This window comes from Salmo salar, chromosome ssa05 (genome assembly GCF_905237065.1).
Source record: "Salmo salar chromosome ssa05, Ssal_v3.1, whole genome shotgun sequence".
In the NCBI taxonomy this organism is placed as follows: domain Eukaryota; kingdom Metazoa; phylum Chordata; class Actinopteri; order Salmoniformes; family Salmonidae; genus Salmo; species Salmo salar.
In genome coordinates, this window is record NC_059446.1 from 15,355,765 (window position 1) to 15,380,246 (window position 24,482).

At 44.8% G+C, this 24,482-nt stretch overlaps 1 protein-coding gene across 5 annotated transcripts; it reads left to right on the forward strand.

Moving 5' to 3' along the window:
- Window positions 1–108: 108 nt before the first annotated feature.
- On the forward strand, window positions 109–24,423 carry LOC106604316 (RUN and FYVE domain-containing protein 1). 5 transcript variants are annotated; one of them, XM_014198837.2, is made up of 15 exons: window positions 109–445; window positions 3,044–3,217; window positions 3,454–3,673; window positions 3,817–4,002; window positions 4,167–4,302; window positions 19,255–19,356; window positions 19,468–19,584; window positions 19,700–19,867; window positions 19,981–20,078; window positions 20,434–20,553; window positions 20,620–20,749; window positions 20,833–20,927; window positions 22,204–22,252; window positions 22,451–22,528; window positions 23,434–24,423. In XM_014198837.2, the coding sequence occupies exons 1-15, from the start codon at window positions 115–117 to the stop codon at window positions 23,578–23,580; spliced, it is 2,151 nt and encodes a 716-aa protein (XP_014054312.1). In that variant the 5' UTR covers window positions 109–114; the 3' UTR covers window positions 23,581–24,423. The 5 variants fall into 5 exon arrangements, 3 of the variants coding, with proteins under 3 accessions (XP_014054312.1, XP_014054310.1, XP_014054311.1); XM_014198835.2 differs by having other exon boundaries at window positions 20,434–20,749; XM_014198836.2 differs by having other exon boundaries at window positions 3,047–3,217; window positions 20,434–20,749.
- The last annotated feature ends 59 nt before the right edge of the window (window positions 24,424–24,482 follow it).

A 24,482-nucleotide genomic window follows, 5' to 3' on the forward strand; every position in this document is an offset into this window, starting at 1 on the left:
ATACAACAACCCTTACCGAATCACTGAAAATCATAACTCGATTACTTTGGACTTCTCGCAGGCATCATAGACGATTGCTCTGGCCTGCAGTCACATGTTCTATTATTTGTAAAAATGGCCGACGAGGTAAGGGAAACAAACCCAGTTGCTGAAAAAAGCGACGTCAAAGAGGAACCCAAAGTTGTGGAAGTTCTTCCAGACAGCCACCCTGTTGGCATTAGCAGCGATGAAGAGGCGCCAATAGACAAACCGGTGACAGAGAGCAATTGGTCAACACCGATCCTGTCGCTGGCACGGAAGGCGACCGAGACGATCAGCAGTGGGGTCAGCTACGGTGCAGCTTTGAGAAACGCAACATCGTCGGGATCTGCCGCTAGCTCTCCCACCAGTCCGAATAAACAAAACTCTACCGAGAATAACACCAACACTAACCAATACTTACCAGGCACGTAGCAAGGTTATTGTATTTCACGCCAATATGGAAGCATATTAACTTACTAGGGAGTTACGTGCTGAACTACTTCCCTCTTCTGCATCTCTGCTGTCAACACAGCACATGACTCCTGCTAACATGACTAACAGTCTATATTTATCAGTGGTCATGTTTTAGTGTTTTTTTTAAATTACTTTTGCACAGGAACTCAGATTTTGATCTCTTCCCACCTATTTCAATTTAGGGTCTTTATTGTCAAGGGAAACATGTTTACATTGCCAAAGCAAGTGAAATAGATAATTTAAAGGGAAATAAACAATACAAAATGAACAGTAAACATTACACTCAAAAGTATCAAAAGAATAAAGACATTTCAAATGTCATTGTGTTCATATACAGTGGTGTAGTGCAAATAGTTAAAGTACAAAATATAAAATAAATCAACATAAATATGGGTTGTATTTACAATGGGTGTTTTTTCTTCACTGGTTGACCTTTTTCTTGTGGCAACAGGTTGCAAATCTTGCTGCTGTGATGGAACACTGGTATTTCACCCACTAGATTGGTTTTCAAATTCTTTGTGGATATGTGGAATCTGAGGGAAATATGTGTCTCTAATATGGTCATACATTGGGCAGGAGGTTAGGAAGTGCAGCTCAGTTTCCACCTCATTTTGTGGGCAGTGTGCACATAAACTGTCTTCTCTTGAGAGCCAGGTCTGCCTACGGCGGCCTTTCTCAATAGCAAGACTCTCACTGAGTCTACATGGTCAAAGCATTCCTTCATTTTGGGTCAGTACCAGTGGTCAGGTATTCTGCCACTGTGTACTCTCTGTTTAGGGCCAAATAGCATTCTAGTTTGCTCTGTTTTTATATAAATTCTTTCCAATGTGTTAAGTAATTATCTTTTTATCTCATGATTTGGTTGGGTCTAATTGTGTTGCTGTTCTGGGGGTCTGTGGGGTCTGTTTGTGTTTGTGAACAGAGCCCCAGGACCAGCTTGCTTAGGGGACTCTTCTCCAGGTTCATCTCTCTGTAGGTGATGGCTTTGCTATGGAAGGTTTGGGAATCATTTCCTTTTATGTGGTTGTAGAATTTAACGTCTCTTTTCTGGATTTTGATAATGAGCAGGTATCGGCCTAATTCTGCTCTGCATGCATTATTTGGTGTTTTACATTGTACACGGAGGATATTTTTGCAGAATTCTGCATGCAGAGTCTCAATTTGGTGTTTGTCCCATTTTTTGTGAATTTTTTGTTGGTGAGCGGACCCCAGTCCTCACAAGCATAAAGGGCAATGGGTTCTATAACTGATTCAAGTATTTTTAGCCAGATCCTAATTGGTATGTTAAATTTTATGTTCCTTTTGATGGCATAGAAGGCTCTTCTTGCCTTGTCTCTCAGATCGTTCACAGCTTTGTGGAAGTTACCTGTGGCGCTGATGTTTAGGCCGAGATATGTACAGTTTTTTGTGTGCTCTAGGGCAATGGTGTCTAGATGGAATTTGTATTCGTGGTCCTGGTGACTGGACCTTTTTTGGAACAACATTATTTTTGTCATTCTGAGATTTACTGTCAGGGCCCAGGTCTGACAGAATCTGTGCAGAATATCTAGGTGCTGCTGTAGGCCCTCCTTGGTTGGGTGACAGAAGCACCAGATCATCAGCAAACAGTAGACATTTGATTTCAGATTCTAGTAGGGTGAGGCCAGGTGCTGCAGACTGTTGTAGTGCCCTCACCAATTCATTGATATAGATGTTGAAGAGGGTGGGGCTTCAGCTGCATCCCTGTCTCACCCCACGGCCCTGTGGAACATTTTTATTTTTTTGCCAATTTTAACCGCACACTTGTTGTTTGTTTACATGGATTTTATAACATCGTATGTTTTTCCCCCAACATCACTTTCCATCAATTTGTATAGCAGACCCTCATGCCAAATTGAGTCAAGCTTTTTTGAAATCAACAAAGCATGAGAAGACTTTGACTTTGTTTTGGTTTGTTTGGTGTGTCGTATGGTAATTTGGTAAAAAGCCAATTTGACATCTGCTCAGTACATTGTTTTCACTGAGGAAATGTACAAGTCTGCTGGTAATGATAATGCAGAGGATTTTCCCAAGGTTGCTGCTGACGCATATCCCACGGTAGTTATTGGGGTCAAATTTGTCTCCACTTTTGTGGATTGGGGTGATCAGTCCTTGGTTCCAAATATCAGGGAAGATGCCATAGTTGAGGATGATGTTAAAGAGTTCAAGTATAGCCAATTGGAATTTGTGATCTGTATATTTAATTTAGGACACCATCAACCCCACAGGTCTTTTTGGGTTAGAGGGTTTGTATTTTGTCCTGTAGTTCATTCAATGTAATTGGAGAATCCAGTGGGTTGTGGTAGCCTTTAATAGTTGATTCTAAGATTTGTATTTGATCATGTATATATTTTTGCTGTTTGTTCTTTGGCTCTATAACAAACAGATTGGAGAAGTGGTTTATCCACACATCTCCATTTTGGATAGATAACTCTTCGTGTTGTTTGTTTAGAGTTTTTCAATTTTCCCAGAAGGGGTTAGATTCTTCAATTACATTGAGCAATTACACTCTCTCTCTGTCTGTTTGTAGCAGTGAAGGACCATATGGCTGTGGAGCGCTCCAACCTGTTCAGTATGATGAAGCTGAGTATTAAGGGCCTGATCCAGTCTTCTCTAAGTCTGGGCAGAACCCTGGACTCTGACTACCCGCCTCTGCAGCAGTTCTTTGTGGTTCTGGAGCAGTGCCTCAAACACGGACTGAAAGGTGAGACTTGCTCTCGAACAGGGGTGACAGGCCAACCCTCAGTCTGGAGCGCTGCTAGGTGTGTTGCAGACTTGATTAGCTCAGTCAGTTTTGTTACTTTAGTGCTGGAGTGAAAATCTGCACAACCAATTGCTCTCCAGTAGCAGAGTTGGAGACTGTAGCATTCTTGCGGCACTAGTTTTCACCCTTTGAACACTACCTAAACATTCTCCTTTCTTCTCTCTTTCTCTCTGTAGTGAAGAAGTCATTCATCAATCAAAATAAGTCTATCTGGGGTCCTCTGGAGCTGGTTCAGAAGCTGTGTCCTGATTCTACTGATATTACCACCAGTGCCAGAGACCTGCCAGGGCTAAAGACTGGGTTGGGTCGGGCTCGGGCCTGGCTGCATCTGGCCCTGATGCAGAAGAAATTGTCTGACTACCTGAAAGCCCTGCTGGACCGAAGGGACATCCTAGGGTGAGTACAGCACAAGGCTCTGTTGCTAGAACTGAATCAGTCTAATAAACATGTAATACCGGTAAGCATGTTGAGTCCTATTCATGTTTACAGTAGTTATTGTATCTATCTTAGGAAATCTCTCTGCCTCCTTCCTCCTACAGTGAGTTCTACGATCCAGGAGCGTTGATGATGGAGGAGGAGGGGACAGTGATAGGAGGGATGCTGGTGGGGCTAAACGTCATTGATGCTAACCTCTGTATCAAAGGAGAGGACCTTGACTCCCAGGTGGGGGTCATAGACTTCTCCTTGTACCTGAAGGACCCTATGACCACCGAGACCACTAAGGAGTAAGTACGGTGTCTTTCCTCCCTCACACCAAACACACTCCTCACTTTGTTTTTTCCTATTTTCCTTTCCTCTCGCTCCTCTTCTCTTTCTCAGTGATACAAAGATAAAACATCAACATAAACCACACTCCTCTCTCTCTCTGTTATTATCTCCTCTCTGTCAGTGATGCTAAGTTGACGGCCATATTGGACCAGAAGCACTACATCGAGGAGCTGAACAGACACCTGAGCTGCACCGTCACTGACCTGCAGGCCAAGATGGACTCCATAGAGAAGACCAACAGCAAGCTGATTGAGGAGGTCAGAGGAGCTTCTGAATGTGTTGTAGTGATTATTAAGTTAGAGATATCTATTTGGGATGTATCTCAGTCCACTGCAGACCATAAGACATCCCTAAAATCGGTCATCTCACAAAAATGTCACAAACACGTCTGTAGCGTCCAAATTGTTTTACATATAAAACTAATACCCCTCTATGGAAAGATGAAACTCTCACAAACACGACGGTGTTCTCCGTTTTGCCTTACGACCCCCACAAGTGTCTTGGGACTCGTCTGAAGTCAGTATAGCCGATCTGCCAACTTCTGTCTGTAGCGTCCCAACAGTTTGGGCTACACACTACTATGACCCCTCTATGTAAAGGTGAGTTTCTCACAAACACGTACGTTTTGCTCTAGGATGCCCACAACCCCCACAAGACTAGTCTGAAGTTAAAAAAAATGAATGGAAGTGTGTGTATACGGTATATGGAGATAGTTTAGTGCCTAAAATAAGGGGTTAAATACATGTCCAAAAAGATCTGTTTGTCCATGTATGAAGCTATTATTCGATGTGTTTCTATGGGCTAAAAGCAGTAAGGCCAAATTCAATGTTTTTATCCCAAAAACAATTAATGGCACAGGTGTCAAACTCATTCCACAGAAGGCAGAGTGTCTGCAAATTTTCGCTCCTCCCTTGTCCTTGATTGATGAATTAAGGTCACTAATTAGTAGGGATGGGTACCGAAACCCGCTATTAAACGGGCCCCGGGGCTAAATTATGAAAGACCGTAGTATGGATAAGCTCCGACGTTATGGGTTCTGTTTTCGGTACTGGAGAAATTAAGAAAAGACATGTCCTATTTATTATTGCTACATAAACGTTATCTTGTACATTTTCTCACCAACCGTTTCTAATTTGCAATAAAATGAAGACATTCATCTATGATGCATTTTTTCTATTCCCAATCCAGAAGAGAGATCTCTCTGACGCTACAGCACACACACACACACACACACACACACACACACACACACACACACACACACACACACACACACACACACACACACACACGAAAGACCCTGCTCTTAATTAGTGACGATGGCGGAGAGAACAAAATGTTTAAAAGGGTGGTTACACTTCACCAGAGTCGATGCTGACGATGCTCATTGCCACAAGTGCACCATTACTTTTTCTCGTAAGGGCAGAAACATGAGCAATCTGTCCAAACATCTATGGAAAGTGCATCATGTACAGGCAGAGAAACAGTTTGACTGCCTAGCTCGTAGTTCATCTCTCGTTGCCCGATCTACGTTAGGTATGTTGTCTCTCTTGTTGTGATGCGTGTTGTCCTATATTGTATTTATTTTTTAATCCCAGCCCCCGTCCCCGCAGGAGGCCTTTTGGTAGGCTGTCATTATAAATAAGAATTTGTTCTTAAGTGACTTTCCTAGTGAAATAAAGAATATATGCTAGCAGCCTAGATCCCACACACTGAGTTAACTAGATTATGAGAACATGGGTTCCTGATCAAAAGGAACCATTAGCCAGTTGATTTTCTTGCTATGGGTGCGTTCAGAAATTCAATCACCCATTTAAAGAGCTTGAAACTTTTTTGTTAAAGTTGCAGCTACAATGAACCAACCCACTCCTCCCTCTAATACCTCTGTTCCAAGCCAAAGACAACCCAAAGCTCCTTCATGCTGGCAGCTAGTGGGAGGATGACTGAGGAGAGGGTAGCCGGGTAGCCACCTAGCCATGACCAAGTTCACAGTGAAAGGCCTACACCCCTTTGCAACAGTGGAGTCCAAGGGCTTTAGGTAACACTCTGTCAGTATATATTGAGTTGTATTAATGTTTAGATATAGTAGTATAAAAGGGTTGTCACTGTTACAGTGCACTACACAAGCCAGGACAGTGTAAAACAGAAGGTCCTCCACACCAGGGCAGTGTAAAACAGAAGGTCATCCACACCAGGGCAGTGTAAAACAGAAGGTCCTCCACACCAGGGCAGTGTAAAACAGAAGGTCCCCCACACCAGGGCAGTGTAAAACAGAAGGTCCTCCACACCAGGGCAGTGTAAAACAGAAGGTCTTCCACACCAGGGCAGTGTAAAACAGAAGGTCCTCCACACCAGGACAGTGTAAAACAGAAGGTCCTCCACACCAGGGCAGTGTAAAACAGAAGGTCCTCCACACCAGGACAGTGTAAAACAGAAGGTCCTCCACACCAGGACAGTGTAAAACAGAAGGTCCTCCACACCAGGACAGTGTAAAACAGAAGGTCCTCCACACCAGGGCAGTGTAAAACATTAGGTCTTCCACACCAGGGCAGTGTAAAACAGAAGGTCCTCCACACCAGGACAGTGTAAAACAGAAGGTCCTCCACACCAGGGCAGTGTAAAACAGAAGGTCCTCCACACCAGGGCAGTGTAAAACAGAAGGTCATCCACACCAGGGCAGTGTAAAACAGAAGGTCCTCCACACCAGGGCAGTGTAAAACAGAAGGTCCTCCACACCAGGGCAGTGTAAAACAGAAGGTCCTCCACACCAGGGCAGTGTAAAACAGAAGGTCCTCCACACCAGGACAGTGTAAAACAGAAGGTCCTCCACACCAGGGCAGTGTAAAACAGAAGGTCCTCCACACCAGGGCAGTGTAAAACAGAAGGTCATCCAGGACAGTGTAAAACAGAAGGTCATCCAGGACAGTGTAAAACAGAAGGTCATCCACACCAGGACAGTGTAAAACAGAAGGTCATCCAGGGCAGTGTAAAACAGAAGGTCATCCAGGACAGTGTAAAACAGAAGGTCATCCACACCAGGACAGTGTAAAACAGAAGGTCATCCAGGGCAGTGTAAAACAGAAGGTCATCCAGGACAGTGTAAAACAGAAGGTCCTCCACACCAGGACAGTGTAAAACAGAAGGTCATCCACACCAGGGCAGTGTAAAACAGAAGGTCCTCCACACCAGGGCAGTGTAAAACAGAAGGTCCTCCACACCAGGGCAGTGTAAAACAGAAGGTCCTCCACACCAGGGCAGTGTAAAACAGAAGGTCCTCCACACCAGGGCAGTGTAAAACAGAAGGTCCTCCACACCAGGGCAGTGTAAAACAGAAGGTCCTCCACACCAGGGCAGTGTAAAACAGAAGGTCATCCACACCAGGACAGTGTAAAACAGAAGGTCCTCCACACCAGGGCAGTGTAAAACAGAAGGTCCTCCACACCAGGACAGTGTAAAACAGAAGGTCCTCCACACCAGCGCAGTGTAAAACAGAAGGTCCTCCACACCAGGGCAGTGTAAAACAGAAGGTCCTCCACACCAGGGCAGTGTAGAACAGAAGGTCCTCCACACCAGGGCAGTGTAAAACAGAAGGTCATCCAGGACAGTGTAAAACAGAAGGTCATCCACACCAGGGCAGTGTAAAACAGAAGGTCCCCCACACCAGGACAGTGTAAAACAGAAGGTCCTCCACACCAGTGCAGTGTAAAACAGAAGGTCATCCAGGACAGTGTAAAACAGAAGGTCATCCACACCAGGGCAGTGTAAAACAGAAGGTCCTCCACACCAGGGCAGTGTAAAACAGAAGGTCATCCACACCAGGGCAGTGTAAAACAGAAGGTCCTCCACACCAGGGCAGTGTAAAACAGAAGGTCCTCCACACCAGGGCAGTGTAAAACAGAAGGTCATCCACACCAGGGCAGTGTAAAACAGAAGGTCCTCCACACCAGGACAGTGTAAAACAGAAGGTCCTCCACACCAGGGCAGTGTAAAACAGAAGGTCCTCCACACCAGTGCAGTGTAAAACAGAAGGTCCTCCACACCAGGGCAGTGTAAAACAGAAGGTCCTCCACACCAGGGCAGTGTAAAACAGAAGGTCCTCCACACCAGGACAGTGTAAAACAGAAGGTCCTCCACACCAGGGCAGTGGAAAACAGAAGGTCTTCCACACCAGGGCAGTGTAAAACAGAAGGTCCTCCACACCAGGGCAGTGTAGAACAGAAGGTCCTCCACACCAGGGCAGTGTAAAACAGAAGGTCATCCAGGACAGTGTAAAACAGAAGGTCATCCACACCAGGGCAGTGTAAAACAGAAGGTCCCCCACACCAGGACAGTGTAAAACAGAAGGTCCTCCACACCAGTGCAGTGTAAAACAGAAGGTCATCCAGGACAGTGTAAAACAGAAGGTCATCCACACCAGGGCAGTGTAAAACAGAAGGTCCCCCACACCAGGGCAGTGTAAAACAGAAGGTCCTCCACACCAGGGCAGTGTAAAACAGAAGGTCCTCCACACCAGGGCAGTGTAAAACAGAAGGTCATCCACACCAGGGCAGTGTAAAACAGAAGGTCATCCACACCAGGGCAGTGTAAAACAGAAGGTCCTCCACACCAGGGCAGTGTAAAACAGAAGGTCCTCCACACCAGGGCAGTGTAAAACAGAAGGTCCTCCACACCAGGGCAGTGTAAAACAGAAGGTCCTCCACACCAGGGCAGTGTAAAACAGAAGGTCCTCCACACCAGGGCAGTGTAAAACAGAAGGTCCTCCACACCAGGGCAGTGTAAAACAGAAGGTCCTCCACACCAGGGCAGTGTAAAACAGAGGGTCCTCCACACCAGGGCAGTGTAAAACAGAAGGTCATCCACACCAGGGCAGTGTAAAACAGAAGGTCCTCCACACCAGGGCAGTGTAAACAGAAGGTCATCCACACCAGGGCAGTGTAAAACAGAAGGTCCTCCACACCAGGGCAGTGTAAACAGAAGGTCCTCCACACCAGGGCAGTGTAAAACAGAAGGTCCCCCACACCAGGGCAGTGTAAAACAGAAGGTCCTCCACACCAGGACAGTGTAAAACAGAAGGTCCCCCACACCAGGGCAGTGTAAAACAGAAGGTCCTCCACACCAGGACAGTGTAAAACAGAAGGTCCTCCACACCAGGGCAGTGTAAAACAGAAGGTCCTCCACACCAGGACAGTGTAAAACAGAAGGTCCTCCACACCAGGACAGTGTAAAACAGAAGGTCCTCCACACCAGGGCAGTGTAAAACAGAAGGTCATCCACACCAGGACAGTGTAAAACAGAAGGTCCTCCACACCAGGACAGTGTAAAACAGAAGGTCCTCCACACCAGGGCAGTGTAAAACAGAGGGTCCTCCACACCAGGGCAGTGTAAAACAGAAGGTCATCCACACCAGGGCAGTGTAAAACAGAAGGTCATCCACACCAGGGCAGTGTAAAACAGAAGGTCCTCCACACCAGGGCAGTGTAAACAGAAGGTCATCCACACCAGGGCAGTGTAAACAGAAGGTCCTCCACACCAGGGCAGTGTAAAACAGAAGGTCCCCCACACCATGGCAGTGTAAAACAGAAGGTCCCCCACACCAGGGCAGTGTAAAACAGAAGGTCCTCCACACCAGGGCAGTGTAAAACAGAAGGTCCCCCACACCAGGGCAGTGTAAAACAGAAGGTCCTCCACACCAGGGCAGTGTAAAACAGAAGGTCCTCCACACCAGGACAGTGTAAAACAGAAGGTCCTCCACACCAGGACAGTGTAAAACAGAAGGTCCTCCACACCAGGGCAGTGTAAAACAGAAGGTCATCCACACCAGGACAGTGTAAAACAGAAGGTCCTCCACACCAGGACAGTGTAAAACAGAAGGTCCTCCACACCAGGGCAGTGTAAAACAGAAGGTCCTCCACACCAGGACAGTGTAAAACAGAAGGTCCTCCACACCAGGACAGTGTAAAACAGAAGGTCATCCACACCAGGGCAGTGTAAAACAGAAGGTCCTCCACACCAGGACAGTGTAAAACAGAAGGTCCTCCACACCAGGGCAGTGTAAAACAGAAGGTCCTCCACACCAGGACAGTGTAAAACAGAAGGTCCTCCACACCAGGGCAGTGTAAAACAGAAGGTCCTCCACACCAGGGCAGTGTAAAACAGAAGGTCCTCCACACCAGGGCAGTGTAAAACAGAAGGTCCTCCACACCAGGGCAGTGTAAAACAGAAGGTCCTCCACACCAGGGCAGTGTAAAACAGAAGGTCCTCTACACCAGGGCAGTGTAAAACAGAAGGGCAGTGTACAAATCACAAACTGGCGAAGTAGTGGCAGAGGAGATCTCAGACATTCTGGAAGAGTTTGAGATAGAGCCGAGCAAGACTGTAGCTGTGACTGTTGATAATGCTTGCAATATGGATGTTGCCATCAAGAGGCTACACATCCTAAAAATAGGATGCTTGCACACACATTGAATCTGGCAGCACAGAAAATCTACCAAATAACTTCCATTGATAAATGGGCAGCCCAAATCAGAGCTGGTCATGTGGTTCAAGAGATCCTCGATGTCCAGCCCCAATCAGAGTTGATCATGTGGTTCAAGAGATCCTCGATTTCCAGCCCCAATCAGAGTTGGTCATGTGGTTCAAGAGATCCTCGATGTCCAGCCCCAATCAGAGTTGGTCATGTGGTTCAAGAGATCCTCAATGTCCAGCCCCAATCAGAGTTGGTCATGTGGTTCAAGAGATCCTCGATGTCCAGCCCCAATCAGAGTTGGTCATGTGGTTCAAGAGATCCTCAATGTCCAGCCCCAATCAGAGTTGGTCATGTGGTTCAAGAGATCCTCGATGTCCAGCCCCAATCAGAGTTGGTCATGTGGTTCAAGAGATCCTCGATGTCCAAAACAGTCTTGAAGGAAAAGCAGCAGCTCCTTGGTAAGAAGCCAGTTCAATCTATTAAAGTATTATTTAGAAATTCCCACATTTAACAATTTAATTCAATATTCAAGTGTGCAGTAATTAAATGTTGTTTTTTGTTGTTTCAGGCCTTCCTCAACACTCACTCATCCTTGATTTCAAGACCAGATGGAACTTGCTCTGACCAAGGCCAACCTGGACCGCCTGAAGGATGAGGACTTCCATAAGGCTGAGGAGTTTGTCCAGCTCATGAGAATCCTCCATACATCCACACTGTGTGTGTTATGTGAAAAGAATGCCCCTGTGGACAGATCATATCCATCCTCCACAAACTGGAAGAGCACTTCACTGTGAAGCATGAAGATACAATGTTTGTGGAAACCATCAAAGAGAAGGTGTGGGAGAACCTCTCCGAGCGCTATCAGGATGAGGACATTCAAGCTTTCCTGCATCGGGGAGGCAGGTAGCCTAGTGGTTAGAGCGTTGGACTAGTAACCGAAAGGTTGCAAGATTGAATCCCTGAGCTGACAAGGTAAAAATCTGTTGTTCTGCCCCTGAACAAGGCAGTTAACCCACTGTTCCTAGACCGTCATTGAAAATAAGAATTTGTTCTTAACTGACTTGCCTAGTTAAATAAAGGTAAAATACATTTTAAAAAATGAGGCCACAGCAATGGACCCCAGATTTAAAGGGAGGCCGGTGAGTGACGCCACCTGGGACAGGCTGAGGAAGGCAACTGTTGAGGCTGATGTGACAGGAGCAACACCAGGGCTGTCAGAGGAGCCGGAGCAGACAACACAGAGCACCAGCAACAGGAGGAGGAGTCTGAAGGAGAAGGAGAGGAAATGGAGGAGACAGTCCCTCCATTGTACAAAACAAGGAATGCCTTGGTGGAGCTGTTCTCAGAGGAGGACAGGGATTGACGATCCAACAGGACACCTCGTCCCTCACCCTCAGCGAGCGTGTTGACCTAGAGGTCGAGCTCTACAAAGGCCTGCCTCCCATCCGCATGGCTGAAGATCCTGTGATGTGGTGGTGGGAGAAGAGAGCTACTCTGCCCCTCCTCACAAACATTGCAACAAACTACCTCTGTGCTCAAGCCTCCTCCACCCCTAGCGAGAGGGTATTTTCGACTGCAGGAACACAATAAGCCAGGAGAGGTCCCGACTTCTGCCAGAGAAGGAAAATATGTTTATCTTTCTCCAGAAGAACTGCTAAGAACTGTTAGTCCTGTTGCAGCCTACCTGCAGGCGCCACACGTGTTGTTCTATACCACTGTATTTTCTTTTGCAGGAAAATATTGTTTATTTCATTTGTTTTACATTTCCATCATCGCAACATTAGAGTCTATAATAGTGATTTGTTCAAAACATTGCTGTTTCTTTTGCTGTAAATAATTGTTTATTATATTTATTTTACATTTCAGAAAATAAAGCAATGTTAATTCTGTTCTTAATTTGTTTCTGTTTTTTTTGTAAAATATAACAAAAAGAACCGATAAGAATTACCGTTAAAGTACCGGATCGATAAGCAGTATCGGTAAGAGTAGTAATACCGTTAAAATCTTAACAATACCGATCCCCACTAATTAGTAAGGAACTCCCCACACCTGGTTGTCTCAGGCTTAATTGAAAGGAAAAAAACAAAAACTGCAGTCACAAGGCCCTCCATGGAATGAGACACTCCTACCCTACAATTCTAAATCAAATGGTTAAATATATGATCATTGGTATGACCATCTTAAAACCCCTACCCTAAAATTCTAAATCAAATGGTTAAATATATGATCATTGGTATGACCATCTTAAAACCCCTACCCTAAAATTCTAAATCAAATGGTTAAATATATGATCATTGGTATGACCATCTAAAAACAATTCCATATGTTAGCTTAGACTGTGTTATAATAACCATAGTTCTCATGGGTGTCTTATAACCCTGTGTAGGGCTAATGTACATGTTATAACTAGAGATGTAACGATTCACTGATGCACATCGGTCCCCAGTTCAAATGTTTAAGACACCAAACTGATCCAAATGTAACATGCATCAGTCAGAAAATATATTCAAACGTTACGAATCACCAGTTCACTAAAATGTTTTGCTCAAATTACTTTCTTTTCTACCTTCAGAAAATTCCGTTACGCATTTTTCAGAAATTTCGTTACGATTTGGTAATGGAATTTTGAGTTTTAATCACCCAATAATTCACTAAATCAACTGATATCAGTAAAAACATTAACTAATTGATAGGTCTACCTTTACTTGTTACTTCTCTGAACTGTCATAATCCTCCCTTATGAGGGAGAGAAATTAGAAAATATCAAGATATGTGGGTTTTTGGTAATGGAATTTCAAGGCAATATTTCTCAAACTTACAGAAGGTAGAAAAAAAGCATCTTTAACTAAATAGAAGTGTTGATATTAGTTGTCAGGGGGTCTTTACTTCTACATTACTGTGTGTTGATGTATGTGTGATACTTTAAGTCTTTTTCTGGTAGATGTTTTCTAAGACCCCTTTCCATCTGTTTGACAACAAATCAAAACCTTTGCTTAATTAATCCAAATTTTTAGGATGGAAAATAAAAAAACATATATATATACAGTTGAAGTGGGAAGTTTACATACACCTTAACCAAATACATTTAAACTCAGTTTTTCACAATTACTGACATTTAATCCTTGTAAAAATTCCCTGTCTTAGATCAGTTAGGATCACCACTTTATTTTAAGAATGAGACATTTCAGAATAATAGTAGAGAGAGTGATTTATTTCAGCTTTTATTTATTTCATCACATTCCCAGTGGGTCAGAAGTTTATATACACTCAATTAGTATTTGGTAGCATTGCCTTTAAATTGTGTAACTTGGGTCAAATGTTTTGGGTAGCCTTCCACAATAAGTTGGGTGAATTTTGGCCCATTCCTTCTGACAGAGCTGCTGTAACTGAGTCAGGTTTATAGGCCTCCTTGCTCGCACACGCTTTTTCAGTTCTGCCGACAAATTTTCTATAGGGTTGAGGTCAGGGCTTTGCGATGGCCACTCCAATACCTTGACTTTGTTGTCCTTAAGCCATTTTGCTACAACTTTGGAAGTATGCTTGGGGTCATTGTCCATTTGGAAGACCCATTTGCGACCAAGCTTTAACTTCCTGACTGATGTCTTGAGATGTTGCTTCAATATATCCACATCATTTTCCTACCTCATGATGCCATCTATTTTGTGAAGTGCACCAGTCCCTCCTGCAGCAAAGCACCCCCACAACAATTATGCTGCCACCCCCATGCTTCATGGTTGGGATGGTGTTCTTCGGCTTGCAAACCTCCCCCTTTTTCCTCCAAACATAACGATGGTTATGGCCAAACAGTTCTATTTTTGTTTCATCAGACCAGAGGACATTTCTCCAAAAAGTACGATCTTTGTCCCCATGTGCAGTGGCAAACCGTAGTCTGGCTTTTTTATGGCGGTTTTGGAGCAGTGGCTTCTCCCTTGCTGAGCGGCCTTTCAGGTTATGTCGATATAGGACTCGTTTTACTGTGGATATAGATACTTTTGTACCTGTTTCCTCCAGCATCTTCACAAGGTCCTTTGCTGTTGTTCTGGGATTGATTTTCGAACCAAAGTACGTTCATCTCTAGAAGACAGAACGCGTCTCCTTCCTGAGCGGTATGACGGCTGCGTGGTCCCATGGTGTTTATACTTGCGTACTATTGTTCGTACAGATGAACGTGGTACCTTCAGGCGTTTGGAAATTGCTCCCAAGGATGAACCAGACTTGTGGAGGTCTACAATTGTTTTTCTGAGGTCTTGGCTGATTTCTTTTGATTTTCCCATGATGTCAAGCAAAGAGGCACTGAGTTTGAAGGTAGACCTTGAAATACATCCACAGGTACACCTCCAATTGACTGAAATTATGTCAATTAGCCTATCAGAAGCTTCTAAAGCCATGACGTCATTTTCTGGAATTTTCCAAGCTGTTTAAAGGCACAGTCATCTCAGTGTATGTAAACTTCTGACCCACTGGAATTGTGATACAGTGAATTATAAGTGAAATAATCTGTCTGTAAACAATTGTTGGAAAAATTACTTGTGTCATGCACAAAGTAGATGTCCTAACCGACTTGCCAAAACTATAGTTTGTTAACAAGACATTTGTGGAGTGGTTGAAAAACAAATTTTAATGACTCCAAGTATGTAAACTTCCGACTTCAACTGTATATATTATAATTCTTTGCCTTAATTACTCTAAAATATAGACTCTTACCTTTCATTTGACACCCAATTTTCTTATATGTTCCTATGAGCTTCACGTGTTGGTGCTCATGGAAATGAACTTAAAAAACTACCGGAGACATGACTCATCTGGCCATAGCCTACATGCTGATTGGGACTTACATTATATTTTGGATAATTATCAGCAATAGTTTTGGTAGTTTTGCTTTAAACAATCAGTATATATGGTCATATACAGGGTAACTTTAATAGTTTAATAACTAGGACAGCAATCACTTTTGCTACCCGCACTGCATGGTCGAAGCGGGAGAAGAAGAGAAGCTCACTCCGAGTTGTCAAAACTTCCAAACGGTCTAAACCATTCGATTATGAGACGGGGGGTGAAATCCAAAGTTGTACTATATATTCATTGGGTGCCATAGCTAAATATTGATACATTACTAGCTCTGCAAAAATGACAAAATTAATTGATGGATGTTTAGGATAGTGGGGTGGTAGATTCACATTTTCCCTAGTGGCTCAGCCGAGGTGCCTACTGACCCCATAGACATATACACTGAACAAAAATATAAACGCAACATGCAACAATTTCAAAGATTTTACTGAGTTATAGTTCAAATAAAGAAATCAGTTCATTTAAATAAACTCATTAGGCCCTAATCTATGGATTTAACATGACTGCATACAAGCAAAAACTAAAGCAGGAAGCACCAGCGACTCGCTCAATAACGAAGTGGTCAGATGATGCGGATGCTACACTACAGGACTGTTTTGCTAGCACAGACTGGAATATGTTCTGAGATTCATCCAATGGCATTACCACCTCAGTCACTGGCTTCATTAATAAGTCCATTGATGACGTTGTCCCCGCAGTGACTGTACGTACATATCCCAAACAGAAGCCATGGATTACAGGCAATATCCGCACCGAGCTAAAGGCTAGAGCTGCCGCTTTCAAGGAGCGGAGCACTAATCCGGTCACTTATAAGAAACCCTGCTATGCCCTCAGATGAGGCAAAGCGTCAATACAGGACTAAGATTGGATCCTATTACACCGGCTCTGACTCTCGTCGGATGTGGCAGGGCTTGCAAACTATTACGGACTACAACGGGAAACCCAGTTGCGAGCTGCCCAGTGACGCAAGCCTACCAGATGAGCTAAATGCCTTTTATGCTCGCTTCGAGGCAAGCAACACTGAAGCATGCATGAGAGCACCACACAGTCGTCCAGAATAGCTGATCACGCTCCCCGTAGCCGATGTGAACAAGACTTTTAAACAGATCAACATTCAGCGGAGCCAGACGGATTACCAGGAAGTGTACACCGAGCATGCGCGGAACAACTGGCAAGTGTCTTCACTCCGAAGAGGGGGGCTGGTGGAGGGGTTAGTACAATTTTTTATTATTCTTTTTTTCAATGTCTTCACTGACATGTTCAACCTCTCCCTGACCAAGTATATAATACCTACATGTTTCAATCACACCAACATAGACCCTTGTGCCCAAGAAAGCGAAGGTAACCTGCCTAAATGACTGACGTCGGTAGCCATGAAGTGCTTTGAAAGGCTGGTCATGGCTCACATCAACACCATCATCCCGGAAACCCTAGACCCACTCCGCCCCAACAGATCCACAGATGACGCAATCTCAATCCACACTGCCCTTTCCCACCTGGACAAAAGGAACACCTATGTGAGAATGCTATTCATTGACTACAGCTCAGCGTTCAAAACCATAGTGCCCACAAAGCTCATCACTAAGCTAAGGACCCTGGGACTAAACACAACTGGATCCTGGACTTCCTGACGGGCCGTCCCCAGGTGGTAAGAGTAGGCAACAACACATCTGCCACGCTGATCCTTAGCACGCACCCCTGAGGGGCCCCAGTGCTTAGTCCCCACCTATGCTCCCTGTTCCCCCTCGACTGCGTGGCCAAGCATGATTCCAACACCTTCATTAAGTTTGCTGACAACACAAGAGTAGTATGCCTGATCACTGACAACAAAGAGACAGCCTTGCAGGTCCAAGAGGCTTCTTAACAGCTTCTACCCCCCAGCCATAAGGCTGCTGAACTCAATTAATCAAATGGCTACCTGAACTATTTACATTGACAGCTTCTACCCCCCCCCCCCCCCCCAACCAACCAGTCAATATCTGGTGTGACCACAATTTGCCTCATGGAGCGCGACACATCTCCTTCACATAGAGTTGATCAGGCTGATTGTGGCCTGTGGAATGTTGTCCCACTTCTCTTCAATGGCTGTGTGAAGTTTCTGGATATTGGCCGGAACTGGAACACACCGTCATACACATCAATCCAGAGCATACCAAAGATGGTGACATGTCTGGTGAGTATGTAGGCCAAGGAAGAACTGGGACATTTTTAGCTTCCAGGAATTGTGTCCAGATTATTGCGACATGGGGCCGTGCATTGTCATGCTGAAACATGAGGTGATGGTGGTGGATGAATGCCACGACGATGGGCCACAGGATCTCGTCACGGTATCTCTGTGAATTCAAATTGCCATTGATAAAATGCAATTAATTTTGTTTGTTGTCCGTAGTTTATGCCTGCCCATACCATAACCCCACCGCCACCATGGGGCACTCTGTTCACAACATTGACATCAGCAAACCACTTGCCCACACAACGCCATACACGCCATCTGCCCAGAACAGTTGAAACTGGGATTCATCCGTGAAGAGCACACTTCTCTTCTCCAGTGTGCCAGTGGCCATGGAAGGTGAGCATTTGCACACTGAAGTTGGTTACGACGCCAAACTGCATTTAGGTCAAGACCCTGGTAAGGACGACGAGCACGCAGATGAGCTTCCTTGAGACGGTTTCTGACAGTTTGTGTAGAAATTCTTCTGTTGTGCAAACCCACAGTTTCATCAGCTGTCCGGGTGGCTGGACTCGATCCTGCAGATGAAGAAGCCAGATGTGGAGGTCCTGGGCTGGCGTGGTTACACGTGGTCTGCGGTTGTGAGGCCGGTTGGATGTACTGTCAAATTCTCAAAAATTATATTGGAGGCCGCTTATGGTAGAGAAATTAACATTGAATTCTCTGCCAACAGCTCTGGTGGACATTCCTGCAGTCAACATGCCAATTGCATGCTCCCTCAAAACTTGAGGCATCTGTGGCATTGTGTTGTGTGACAAAACTGCACATTCTAGAGTGGCCTTTTATTATACCCAGCATAAGGTGCACCTATGTAATGATCATACTGTTTATTCAGCTTCTTGATATGCCACACCTGTCCGGTGGATGGATTATCTTGGCAAAGGAGAAATTATTACTAACAGGGATGTAAACACATTTGTGCACAAAATTTGAGAAATAATCTTTGTGCTTATGGAATATTTCTGGGATGTTTTATTTCAACTCATGAAACATGGGACTAACACTTTACATGTTGCGTTTGTTTTTGGTCAGTATCCATCACTTACTTACTTACACCCACAACTCAGCTCAGGCAGATCCAGCTCAGAGCTCATGAGCTCCTTCAGCAGCAGATTTGAATTTCTATGGAACATTCATGTATTTTGGCAACAAATGTTAGTGCATCAGATCGCATTGATTCGTTGCTCTAATCAAAACGAATCGCACCGAATCATTTCCAACTAAAACGTATCTGAGCCCATGTATTTAGATACATGGAAAGATTCACATACCTAGTTATAACCCTACATAGTCCTTATGAATATGGTATAACCCTATAGTTATGGATGTGTAAATAACCCTATGTTGTTTTTATGGATGTTATAACCCTACTGTCTAGGGTTGTCTAATTTTTACAATTATTATTATCAAGTTAATTGCTAAACTTTAGAAGAATATTGACGTCTTCATTTTGTCTAAAGTAAGTTAGCAAAATGAGGTAAATTGAGAAAAGCACACTTTAACCTCAACGTCAACTTGTTTTTACATGGCATTGTAGATTTTAGCTGTATTGATGATCTATTTAGATGTTTTCATTGTATTTTAACACTTTCAGACAATGCGATTAATCACAAGGGGGAAAAACGAACCCTACATAATGTTTATGGATGTGTTATAACCCTACAGTTGACGGCAGCAACAGACAGGATTAACTCTTTACGGGAGGAACAGGAAACACTGAGACATGAGAATGAGACCATCGTCCAGAGCAGCCAGAAGAAAGAGGAGGTCAGGATACTCTCACTTCCTATGCATCTGCAACCGTTTTCAGTCTGTTCGATGGTCATCTAAGTCAGACAATATGAAGGATGACATTTCACGTCCTGTGTGATTTCCTAGGCGACTCTGGAGGACAGTGCAGTAGAGCTGGAGACATACAGACAGACACGACAGGGCCTGGATGAGATGTACAGTGTGGTGTGGAAACAGTACCAGGAGGAGAAGCGCATCAGACAGGTGTGTGTGTGTGAACAACTATCTCTACATTTCTTTGAGATCCTAGCTAACTAACGTGTTATACTGCCTCTACAATAGGTGTGTGTGTTCCTGTACCTTGTATTCCTGTGTGTAGGAGTTGGAGAGGGAGCTGGAGCTGCAGGTGGGATTAAAGCAGGAGATGGAGATGGCCATGAGGCTGCTGGAGAAAGACACACGTGAGAAACAGGAAACACTGCAAGCCCTCCGACAACAACTAGACCAGGTCAAAACCCTCAACCTGCAGATGTTCCACAAGACACAGGTAACACACACGGACAGAAATACACAGACACACACAAGCTCAAGCAAACATGAAACACACACATACTCTCTCAGTTACGCAGCAACACCTCTTGACAGAGAGTGTGTGTGTAGGACTGTGAGCGCGAGGCCCAGAGGAAGGAGGAGGAGGAGGGACAACTGGAGGAGAAGATGAACCAGATGGAGACCACCATTAAGGAGATGGAACAGAGGTTTGTGTGGACGTGTTTAACCAGAAGTCCCTACAAGAATAGTAAGCAAACTCAATTTGACCAACCTGGGGACATTTTGTTAATCCCCACAATGTCAATTGCTATTTCTAGGGGTTTTAGTGTAAAGGTTAGAATTAGGTTTGGGATAATGAACTAGGGTTAGTTTTAGGGTGAAAGTTAGGGTAAGGGTTAGAGAAAATAGGATTTTGAATGGGACTGAATTGTGTGTGTCCACAAGGTTAGTTGTACAAGACGTGTGTGTGTGTGTGTGTGTGTGTGTGGTGCAGAGTGATTTCCATAATGGTTTCTGTGTTTTAACATGATTGAAAACTAATTGTAGCCCATGTATTTTCAGACTGCAGAACTCTGAGCGTGATCGTAGACAGAGTGACCAGACAGAGAGAGACATGAGGACCGAGCTGGAGGGCAGAGTAGACTCCCTACAGAAACAGCTGTCTGACCTGGACACACTGAGGTACGTATGGACAGACACACACACCCACACACACACACGTTGTGACCCACTCCCCTGTCTCCCTAGGCTGGGTCTGGAGAGTGATCTGCGCAGTGAGAAGGAGCAGAGACAGGCCATTCAGAGAGCTTTACAGAGAGAACAGGACAACAGCACTGAGCTACGCACCCAACTACAGCAGATACAGGGGCTACACACGGTCAGTGTCTCTCTCACACACTCAGAGAGAGAGAGAGAAGTCTACTTCCCGTTTTTCTTCTGAGCTGGTTTGTGTGTCTCTAGGAGCTGCAGGATGTTCGTCGGGAGAAGAAGCAGCTCCAGCAGACCTGTCAGGATCAGGAGACGGCCTTACAGGAGATGGGTCTACACCTCAGCCAGTGAGTACTGTACTAGACGGCCTTACAGGAGATGGGTCTACACCTCAGCCAGTGAGTACTGTACTAGACGGCCTTACAGGAGATGGGTCTACACCTCAGCCAGTGAGTACTGTACTAGACAGCCTTACAGGAGATGGGTCTACACCTCAGCCAGTGAGTACTGTACTAGACGGCCTTACAGGAGATGGGTCTACACCTCAGCCAGTGAGTACTGTACTAGACGGCCTTACAGGAGATGGGTCTACACCTCAGCCAGTGAGTACTGTACTAGACAGCCTTACAGGAGATGGGTCTACACCTCAGCCAGTGAGTACTGTACTAGACGGCCTTACAGGAGATGGGTCTACACCTCAGCCAGTGAGTACTGTACTAGACAGCCTTACAGGAGATGGGTCTACACCTCAGCCAGTGAGTACTGTACTAGACGGCCTTACAGGAGATGGGTCTACACCTCAGCCAGTGAGTACTGTACTAGACAGCCTTACAGGAGATGGGTCTACACCTCAGCCAGTGAGTACTGTACTAGACAGCCTTACAGGAGATGGGTCTACACCTCAGCCAGTGAGTACTGTACTAGACAGCCTTACAGGTGATGGGCCTACACCTCAGCCAGTGAGTACTGTACTAGACAGCCTTACAGGAGATGGGTCTACACCTCAGCCAGTGAGTACTGTACTAGACAGCCTTACAGGAGATGGGTCTACACCTCAGCCAGTGAGTACTGTACTAGACAGCCTTACAGGAGATGGGTCTACACCTCAGCCAGTGAGTACTGTACTAGACGGCCTTACAGGAGATGGGTCTACACCTCAGCCAGTGAGTACTGTACTAGACGGCCTTACAGGAGATGGGTCTACACCTCAGCCAGTGAGTACTGTACTAGACAGCCTTACAGGAGATGGGTCTACACCTCAGCCAGTGAGTACTGTACTAGACAGCCTTACAGGAGATGGGTCTACACCTCAGCCAGTGAGTACTGTACTAGACAGCCTTACAGGAGATGGGTCTACACCTCAGCCAGTGAGTACTGTACTAGACGGCCTTACAGGAGATGGGTCTACACCTCAGCCAGTGAGTACTGTACTAGACAGCCTTACAGGAGATGGGTCTACACCTCAGCCAGTGAGTACTGTACTAGACAGCCTTACAGGAGATGGGTCTACACCTCAGCCAGTGAGTACTGTACTAGGCCCACTCCTAATCCTCTTAACATCCCTCTTCAATTACTTTCTGTGTTCCATCTGTTTTATCTTTGTGTGACTCATCTCTCTCGTAGGTCTAAACTGAAGATGGAGGACTTCAAAGAGGTCAACAAAGCCCTGAAGGTAAGGGGTTTCCTGTCCTACATTAACACTTCCCCTAGCCCACCGTTACACCAAGTCTCTATGGAGGTTACTAGTGAAGAACAGATGAGACATAGAAACTCACCGCTGGTCATAGGGTCCTTCAGGTACACGACAGACACACGCTCATTCATTTCTGTAATCATTTGTGATTGAGCATTGTCTGTCTGTGTCCATCAGGGCCAAGCCTGGCTGAAAGACGATGAGGCTACACAGTGTAAACACTGTCAGAAGGAGTTCTCTATCGCTCGCAGAAAGGTAAGGCTCTGTTCATCCATCAGTTGTGGACTATGGTCTGTGGCAGATGTAAAGAAAGATTTATACTGAACAAAAATATAAATGCAACTGAGTTACAGTTCATAGAAGGAAATCAGTCAATTGAAATAAATAAATGAGGCCCTACGCTATGGATTTCACATGAATGGGCAGGGGTGCAGCCACGGGTGGTCCTGGAGGGAATAGGCCCACCCACTTGGCAGCCAGGCCCAGCCAATCAGAATTAGTTTTTCCCCCACAAAAGGACTTTATTACAGACAGACAGAAATACTCCTCAGTTTCATCAGCTGTCCGGGTGGCTGGTCTCAGACGATCCCGCAGGTGAAGAAGCCGGATGTGGAGGTCCTGGGCTGGCGTGGTTACATGTGGTCTGCGGTTGTGAGGCCAGTTGGACGTACTACCAAATTCTCTAAAATGACATTGGTGGCTGCTTATGGTAGAGAAATTAACATTGCATTTTCTGCCAACAACTCTGGTGGACATTCCTGCAGTCAGCATGCCAATTGCACACTCCCTTAAACCTTTAGACATCTGTGGCATTGTGTTGTGTGACAACTGCACATTTTTGTCGCCCCCAGTACAAGGTGCACCTGTGTAATGATCATGCCGTTTAATCATCGAAGAGAAATGCTCACTAACAGGGATATAAACACATTTGTGCACAGAATTTAAGCGAAATAAGCTTTTTGTGCATTTGGAACATTTCTGGGACATTGTATTTCAGCTCATGAAACCAACACTTTACATGTTGCGTTTCTTTATTTTTGTTCAGTGTATAAATGCCTTTGTTTGAAACATTTACGTCATTTAGCAGAAACGCTCTCATTTGCCACAAGTGTTACAAATAGTTATACTTGGACATTTGTGTTTTCTCTCCCTCTCTGCAGCACCACTGTAGGAACTGTGGAGATATCTACTGTAACAGTTGTTCTAGTAATGAGTTGGCCCTGCCCTCCTACCCTCGACCTGTACGGGTCTGTGACAGCTGCCACTCCCTACTGCTGCAGAGGAGCACCTCTTCCACCTCCTCTTGACACACACAAGCAGACCCTCATACACACTCTCCTTCTCCCCCAAGCAGACACACACTCAATCTTTCTTCTCTCAAGTCATTGCAGTGATCTAGGCAACTGTGCTTAAAGCCCACAGTACTCTTGGTCATTGAGAACACATTTCAATCCAATTTGAGCAGGAGATTTGGTGTGATCTATAAAGTTCTGTTTCACCACTTACCTGAAATTCAGGATCTTTGGGCACGGTTGACTGTTGAACTGTAGAGGGTTCTACCCTCTTCTTGAGCTAATACTGCCATCTCTGTTTTAAACTCATCTGGGGGGATTTCACTAAATAAATAGTGAGTCAGCAGGGCTAATTATCATTGTTACAAACAAACTCCATTCCCAGTTATACTCCATATATACCCTCTAAGACGCCCAATTTAAAGTTGTAGTTGAAGGGGAGCCACGGGGTATTGGAACATCAGTGTTTGTTGTAATATGAATGACCGACTATGCAACAATGTCTCAATTGTGGGGAAATGTTAGACGAACTGACCTTCAATAATAGCATTGAATTGAAATAGTTCAAGAAAAGCAACGTTGATTGACTTTATTATAGTAATTTAGAGCAGAAGTTTTTCATTTAGCTTTGAAAAGGTCTTAGAGCTGATTTATATAGAATCATGTGAAAAGTTTCACTTCGTGACGCAAAGGAACAGATTACTACAGAATGTTCTTAACACATCAAGATACTAAGATGTCTATTTTAGAATGTATATAATGAGTTTTGTGCATACTAACAGCCATTTTCTGACCAGTCATTGGGGCGTGTTTTGAGCAACGTTTTCTATCAAGATATTTAATAAAGACTTACCTGAATGAGTTTCTTCTTGACTGTATAGGAAACGACTCACCTCAAACAAGACAAACAAAGACAT

What these genes read in the sequence shown, in the direction of transcription:
- LOC106604316 (XM_014198835.2), top strand. Translation starts at nt 115, where the DNA reads ATGGCCGACGAGGTAAGGGAAACAAACCCAGTTGCTGAAAAAAGCGAC. An exon ending in GACCGAAGGGACATCCTAGG is followed by an intron (nt 3,674 to 3,816) that starts GTGAGTACAGCA and finishes TTCCTCCTACAG; the next exon opens with TGAGTTCTACGATCCAGGAG. An exon ending in TCTCTATCGCTCGCAGAAAG is followed by an intron (nt 22,529 to 23,433) that starts GTAAGGCTCTGT and finishes CCCTCTCTGCAG; the next exon opens with CACCACTGTAGGAACTGTGG.